At 43.4% G+C, this 8106-nt stretch overlaps 1 protein-coding gene across 1 annotated transcript in view; it reads left to right on the forward strand.

Moving 5' to 3' along the window:
• The window catches only part of LOC135112268 (ankyrin-1-like), a 69610-nt gene extending 62859 nt beyond the window's left edge, over positions 1 to 6751 (forward strand). Inside the window, exons 11-12 of the mRNA XM_064026556.1 lie at positions 1173 to 1580; positions 3210 to 6751. Of these exons, the coding sequence (XP_063882626.1) occupies positions 1173 to 1580; positions 3210 to 5132 (2331 nt within the window). The 3' untranslated portion in view covers positions 5133 to 6751. The remainder of the gene's footprint in view (positions 1 to 1172; positions 1581 to 3209) is intronic.
• The last annotated feature ends 1355 nt before the right edge of the window (positions 6752 to 8106 follow it).

Raw genomic sequence — 8106 nt, forward strand, 5'->3', positions numbered from 1 at the left:
GTGGAATCAAAAGCTTTTCGTCTCATCAACTCCTCTCCTCTAACTGACTGTCTTCAGCCTCTCTCTCACCGCCGCAATGTTGCATCTCTTGCTGTCTTCTACCGCTATTTTCATGCTAACTGCTCTTCTGATCTTGCTAACTGCATGCCTCCCCTCCTTCCGCGGCCTCGCTGCACAAGACTTTCTTCTTTCTCTCACTCCTATTCTGTCCACCTCTCTAACGCAAGAGTTAACCAGTATTCTCAATCATTCATCCCTTTCTCTGGTAAACTCTGGAACTCCTTGCCTGCTTCTGTATTTCCACCTTCCTATGACTTGAATTCCTTCAAGAGGGAGGTTTCAAGACACTTATCCACCAATTTTTGACCACTGCTTTGACCCTTTTAGGGACTGGCATTTCAGTGGGCATTTTTTTTATTAGATTTTTGTTGCCCTTGGCCAGTATCCTTCCTACATAAAAAAAAAAAAAAAAAAAAAAAAAAAAAAAATAGGTCTGTTAGTTCTAGAGGATGAGCCTTTGTGTTTCAGTATCCTCAGTTTCAGGTTTTAATGCTGCACATGACAGACCTGCAGCACAACAAAGCTGTCCAACATTAGAGATCATGCAACAGAATCTTGTCATTTCATAAAGACACTTCAGTGTAATGTTTAGAACAAGCAATGAAGTAGATCTCATAATAGTTGAATCCATGTTAATTCATCATTATAATCCTAAAAGTAATTAATAATGCATGTCAAACCTAATATCTTATTATAATTCATCATTATAATCCTAAAAGTAATTGTAATAATGCTTGTCAAACCTAATATTTGATTATAATTCATCATTATAATCCTAAAAGTAATTGTAATAATGTTTGTCAAACCTAATATTTGATTATAATTCATCATTATAATCCTAAAAGTAACTTTTATAATGCTTGTCAAACCTAATATTTGATTATGATTCATCATTATAATCCTAAAAGTAATTGTAATAATGCTCGTCAAACCTAATATTTGGATTTTTTTTTTTTTGTATTTTTCCCTTTTATCAGACAAGATAAGGGTCTATTTGTACATGCACTTTTAGATTTGTGACACTTAATGACACTTCTGCATAGCTGCCTTCTCTCTCTCTCTCTCTCTGCACATGGTGCTTACTTGATGTCCTGACCATCCTTTCCTCACAGGCCTACTGCTGCCGACTGCGTGCAGAGCAGCGTCGCCTGGAAAAGGTCAGCAGCGCCCTTGTCGAGGGCATCGACAATCTAGTGAAAACCATCGAGGGAAATACTCCTTGGCAGACAGCCTGGCGATGGGAAAAGGAGACTGACCGGCCAGCACTGAGCGACCTCCTGGCAAAGGCAGCGGCTGCCAACTGCCCTGTGACTGCCACCTTCCTGCATAGGGCAGGAGGGTGGACAGTCTTTAATGGAGCCTCTGGTGGCACTGCCCTCCACGCTGCCCTGGAGGCTGGCCACAAAGGCATGGCCGAGCTGCTGATCAGGGACCTTGGGAGTTGCCCGTACGTGCCAGACACACATGGTCGTCTTCCAGTGCACATGATGCCCGACGAGGAGCAACAGAGGCTGGAGCAGGTGAAGCTGTTTGTCTGTGTGCGCTCTCTCTCTCTCTCTCTCTCTCTCTCTCTCTCTCTCTCTCTCTCTCTCTCCTACTACTATTACTACTATATACACCAGTAAGGAAATCTATCAACACAAAACAGTGTCCACATCATCATTTTATACATCTAACAGTACAACAACACTTTGTAGGCTATAATAGTAATATGACAGAATTTAAGAAGAATTTGGATGGCGGCATGAACTCACTTCACCAGCTGATGAAAACTTCAGCACCTATCGCGCTTAGTTCGTCTGCTACGCCTCCTTAGTCACACTCCTGCAATAATCCTGACAAACTCATACAGTATATGGAATTTGTCACCTAAGAAAATATTGGAAAATATCGAAATAACATTACCGTTTCCATCAGAGTGCTGGATTTAGTTAGGCTAGGTTTAGCTTAATATTTAGTTCATTAAGTTCATTGCTAATTCTTCTGTTGCATGGATGATGATTTACAAAATCATAATTTCACCCAGAAATAAAGTAACTGTCTCATAAATGGTAGGCTAAGATGATTTACATTAAACCCAGAATATTTTTATGTAACAAATGTGTGTACAGCAACGAGGGACAGAGAAAAGGATGACTCATTAAGTGGCTGGCTGGCACAGCACTTTGGTGAATGTCCGACAAACATTTAAAGGGAGGAATTTAAGTCACAAGATGTTACCATAACAGTGGATATGGCGTGCTGAAGGCACAAGTGATGTATTTTCACACCTTTCTCCTTTTTAGTGTTGGCATGGTTAATTCTTTCGTCAAGAACTGACTCGTTTTATCTAATGAGACCACTGGCATACCAGTATTACCGAATCAGTGCTTTTCATTTTGTTATGATAGTCACCAGGTTGGGGATTACCGAAACCATGAAAACACCAGCTGTGAAATTAGCTCGAGGTGTCACCAGGCTGGTAAGCCTTTCATTTGAGAATGTTACCAAGCGACTGTGAAATTGACCCTTAGGTATTTCTCCCTTGTCTAATGACTCCCTAAATACCGCAGCAACAGCTCACTAAGGTCACCCTTGCACTCCTGCAGTGCCTTGGGGATTTAGTCATTTTCTGTTTATCTATCTGTTTAACGATGCTATCCTTGCTTATGGCGATACAGATACATGGAGAGATTGAGCTTTTGTGGCACTGAACAATACTAAGTTTGTTCTTAATTTATAAAACTCAAACAAAGCACACAGGAAATGAAATGCTTGGGTTATAAGATGGTGTTCACCAAAGAAGAAGCATCAACATTGATTTTGTGTAGCCACAGCTTTGAACATCCCCTTATCAAAATAGCATACTTTGTTTTGAACCGAAAGTTTTCAATAGATTATCTTTGCACAACAAATTTCTTATTCTTATTATGAATATTATGCAGCTCAATTATGCTATTTGATTTTATAAATTAACATTTGATTCTATTAGTTGACCAATAAAGATACTTGTATTTTTTATTCTTGTCTACTAAACAACTCCAATCAGGCAGACAAATGTTAATTTACATATGCAATCCTCGATTTCTGTAACATATCTATGTGTACATAGCAATAAAGGGTTATTTACTTATTCATATGTTCACCGCTCTCTTTCTCTTTGCACACAGAAGCTCTTTATGGTGGAGCGTGAAAAACTAGAGAATATGGAGCTTTGCTTGAAGGCAGATCACGAGAAGACCGCAGCACGGACAGCGCTGTGTATACAGAAGGATCTTTTTGAGAGCCACAAGAAGGGCGACGGTAAAAATGTCTCCTCATCTGATGGCCGCGCTGCCCTGCTGCTGGCCTCGCGCAAGGGTCTCCTGCAGCTGACTCATCTTATACTGCAAGACGGTCACTTCCCCGTGGATGAGGTGCTGGACGACACCTGTGGCACCACCGCCCTCCACCAGGCAGGCTCGCACGGCCAGGACGGCTGTGTGGCACTGCTGCTGAGCCACGGCGCCAACCCACAGCAGTGTGACAGATATGGCCAGACGCCCCGCCACCTGGCCGCCATGTTTGGCCACAAAAGTACTTTTGAACTCCTGGAACACCAAGAGACACAGGACCCTCCTTGCCGCGCGGGCACCACGGCCACACAGGCGAGAGAAAATTTTAAAGTGTTTCACAATATGTATTATAAATATAAGCATAATCTATTAGGTATACACGACCGTCATAACCCCGAAAGCGTCATAAGAAATCTTGTGAAATCCATAGGCCTGCAAAAGCTGCACGAGGAGGCTCAGCGGGTGGCTGTGGACCTATTAAAGGGAGAGGCCCTTGAGGTAAAGGAGGTGGTCATGGCAGAAATAAACATCATCATGAATAAGGTGTCAGCCACTGATGCCACATACCACGGTGACCTGAGGTTGGCGGGCAGTTCACGGGACGGGTCTAAGCTTTACGTCCCTGACGAATTTGATATAAACCTCGTGATTCACAAGGATGACGTAGGAATAACTGTTAGCGAGAGAGGGAAGGAGGAAGCCCTGCTGAAGGGCAGGTTACAGATTTCTGTGAAGACTGACAATCCCCACCTTGAGGGTAATAGATTTATGGCCAGTTTGTACGAGAAGGTGCACCGGTGCCTTGCTGGCCATACCCTGCAGGACAAAAGACTGAGCCTGGTGCCGCCGGGCCTGACCAGCACGCAAGTGGGCGTGGGACTCTCTCTGGCCTGGCAGGGGCGAGAGTATCCACTGTTGCTGGTCAGCGTGGACCTGGTGCCAGTGCTTGAGGTGCCATGGCTGGAGCAAGTTTCCAGACCTTTCCTCACTCCTGAGGATACCACCACCATGCAGCTCAGTAATGCTGCAGATGGAACATGGCGCTGCAGCTTTGCCTTGACAGAGGCTAAGGTGCTGGGGACGTTGACACCCGCAGAGCGCCAGGTACAGCTGATGGGAAAAGTACTTCTTTCCCGCCTCAAGCCCGAGCGCTGGATGCCTCGGCACAAAAAGAGCTTTTACAAGTGGTTCGCCACACGAGAGTGGAACATCGCAGTGCCAAGCGGGTTCTGTTTTAAGAACGCCCTCCTGCGGTGGCTGGAGCACAGGCGGTGGAGGGAGGTAGAGCTTGGGGCTGGACAGGAGCAGGACCACACCAAGGAGTTGGGGGCTGGACAGGAGAGGAACCATGCCAAGGAGTTGGGGACTGGACAGGACCAGAACCATACCAAGAAGTTGGGGGCTGGACAGGAGGGGAACCATGCCAAGGAGTTGGGGGTTGCACAGGAGGGGAACCATACAAAGGAGTTGGGGGCTGCACAAGAGAGGGACCATGCCAAGGAGTTGGAGCAAGGGTGGGAGGGGGACCCTGCCAGATGGCTGGTGGAGGTGTTCAGATTGATGTGTGCGAACCCAGAAGAGTCACGAAAGCACCTGACAACTCAAAACAGCTCCGCCTACTTTGGAGGAGACTGTGAGGGGCGGAAGCCTGGGGACGGGGCGCCCGTCATCGTGCAGTGCCTGGAGGAGGGTTTGGAAAAGTTGTGCTCTGGCTCGGCCTCAGCCGAGACAACCAGGCCACGGCGACGAAAGTATTAGATGCAGAAGATGCAGATCCTTGTAATCATTAGCTGTGAGCTGCACCACCCATCATAAGACCCCACTCACACACACACACACACACACACACACACACACACACACACACACACACACACACACACAGGAACACAAGTGCTTGCTGCTCGATTTTCAGATTCAATAGTTTATATAGCCAATTAGTTGTGGAACTGATATAAAGAAAAATATAGATTTTCATGGTGCAAGCCTAGTGAGAGAAAATACTCTCTTAATAGGCTCTTTCATCTGTGTACACTTGTTGGCTCCCGTAATACTGCAGGCTGAGTAACGTAATAGTACAAGCTGAGGTAAATACATGAGTATAAGATAATAGTTAACTTGCATGTTATATGGTGAAACAAGCTCTAGATATATCTCTGAATTAATTGATGATAGGCCTATAAGTTTTTTATATTCATTTGCAAATGACAGTGACATTAGGACTAAATATTTTGTATAGGTTTACTAAGACAATGTATGATCTGGGTGTATATAAAGCACTTTGGCTGGACAAAATATTACATATAAGTTATCAAATCAAAATAGAACGTCACATTTGTACCAAGAAGTACCAAATGCAGATGGTAATTGGTTGAAAGAAACTTTTAAGTTAAGGACTTGTGATATTATAGGCAGAGACTGTCCGAAGAAACTTATAACAGGCCAGCATGTCTTAATTATAGGATGGTGACAATGGAAGGAAAATTACAGAAGTATTTATCTGTTCTCCTTAAACAACACTCACGTGCCGTAAGTGTGTTCAAGTGTGCAAATCATCAGCTGCCATTGTAAGTGGTAGTGAAGGAATGCAAGTGTACAAAAGTGGATCTGTTCTTTATGTGATTTTAATGTTTTTTTAATGTTTTTTTTTTTTTTTTTTTTTTTTTATGTAGGAAGGACACTAGCCAAGGGCAACAAAATTCTAATAAAAAAAAATGCCCACTGAAATGCCAGTCCCACAAAAGGGTCGAAGCAGTGGTCAAAAATTGATGGACAAGTGTCTTGAAACCTCCCTCTTGGAGGAATTCAAGTCAAAGGAGGGTGGAAATATAGAAGCAGGCAGGGAGTTCCAGAGTTTACCAGAGAAAGGGATGAATGATTGAGAATACTGGTTAACTCTTGCGTTAGAGAGGTGGACAGAATAGGGGTGAGAGAAAGAAGAAAGTCTTGTGCAGCGAGGCCGCGGAAGGAGGGGAGGCATGCAGTTAGCAAGATCAGAAGAGCAGTTAGCATGAAAACAGCGGTAGAAGACAGCTAGATATGCAACATTGCGGCGGTGAGAGAGAGGCTGAAGACAGTCAGTTAGAGGAGAGGAGTTGATGAGACGAAAAGCTTTTGATTCCACCCTGTCTAGAAGAGCAGTATGAGTGGAATTATAAGTAAAGGACAGACCGAGGATGTTCAGTGTAGAAGAGGGGGACAGTTGAGTGTCATTGAAGAAGAGGGGATAGTTGTCTGGAAGGTTGTGTCGAGTTGATAGATGGAGGAATTGAGTTTTTGAGGCATTGAACAATACCAAGTTTGCTCTGCCCCAATCAGAAATTTTAGAAAGATCAGAAGTCAGGCGTTCTGTGGCTTCCCTGCGTGATATGTTTACCTCCTGAAGGGTTGGACGTCTATGAAAAGACATGGAAAAGTGCAGGGTGGTATCATCAGCGTAGGAGTGGATAGGACAAGAAGTTTGGTTTAGAAGATCATTAATGAATAATAAGAAGAGAGTGGGTGACAGGACAGAACCCTGAGGAACACCACTGTTAATAGATTTAGGAGAAGAACAGTGACCGTCTACCACAGCAGCAATAGAACGGTCAGAAAGGAAACTTGAGATGAAGTTACAGAGAGAAGGATAGAAACCATAGGAGGGTAGTTTGGAAATCAAAGCTTTGTGCCAGACTGCACAAAATTGTTTATTCAAATAGTCTTTTTTTCTTTTTTCTTTTTTCTTTTTTTTTTTTTTTAATAATTAGCAGAAAAAATACATAAAAAAATATTGCTTTACTAATGTAAATGTAACAAAAATAGGGGAATTCTTTGGAGCGAGAAACGTGACTGTCTTGTTCATCAAAGAAATAACTTGTTATTTTTAAGAAAACTTACAAGAAGTAATTGTTACCAGATAAGTGATGTCTGTATTTGGTATGTACAGTATACCAGTTTGTACTCTCATACCCCGCTTGGGATTGCTTTCAAACCTTTCAAGCACACTTCTCAAATTTGCAAACTTATATATGTAAATAAATCATTGCCTTGTATTTTTCCATGAACACAAAACTCTCTGTATTATGAAAAGTGTTGTGTGAGTAAATCAAACACAAAAACTGATGTCTTGATTTCAAGCCTTTTAAATAGTTTTATAATTATATTATATATATATATATATATATATATATATAGAGAGAGAGAGAGAGAGAGAGAGAGAGAGAGAGAGAGAGAGAGGTGCACTACTTGTCATTGGGTTCTATTGGCAGCTCAGACTAGGAGGTAGTCTTCACCAGGGCATCCCTGAGGAGGCCAGGGAACGAAAGCGCCACCCGCACCCTCTAGCAGTGCCACCTCTCAAGGGAATTTGGCACCCACCTCCAGTCCTTTGGGATAACACCTGCGTTCATCCTCCTTTGTCTACCTCTCAAGGGAATTCACACCCACTTCAAGTCCTTAGCTCAGATAAATACAGGCTGCATGTAGCATCATCAAATTAGTTCGAGGTCAGTCCCAGTCAGAGACACAGTCAGTCAGTCACCCAGTAATGAGCAGGCAGTCTTTGTCTCTCACTCATTTCTGCTCAATCACAGTCAGCCATGAGAGACGCTGCTCAGATATAAATCATATCACTTCAGAGAGAGAGAGAGAGAGAGAGAGAGAGAGAGAGAGAGAGAGAGAGAGAGAGAGAGAGAGAGAGAGAGAGAGAGAGAGAGAGTGCAATCTCACATTACGGTTTCATCTCGAATCCAGT

Source organism: Scylla paramamosain, chromosome 23 (assembly GCF_035594125.1).
Source record: "Scylla paramamosain isolate STU-SP2022 chromosome 23, ASM3559412v1, whole genome shotgun sequence".
Classification (NCBI taxonomy): domain Eukaryota; kingdom Metazoa; phylum Arthropoda; class Malacostraca; order Decapoda; family Portunidae; genus Scylla; species Scylla paramamosain.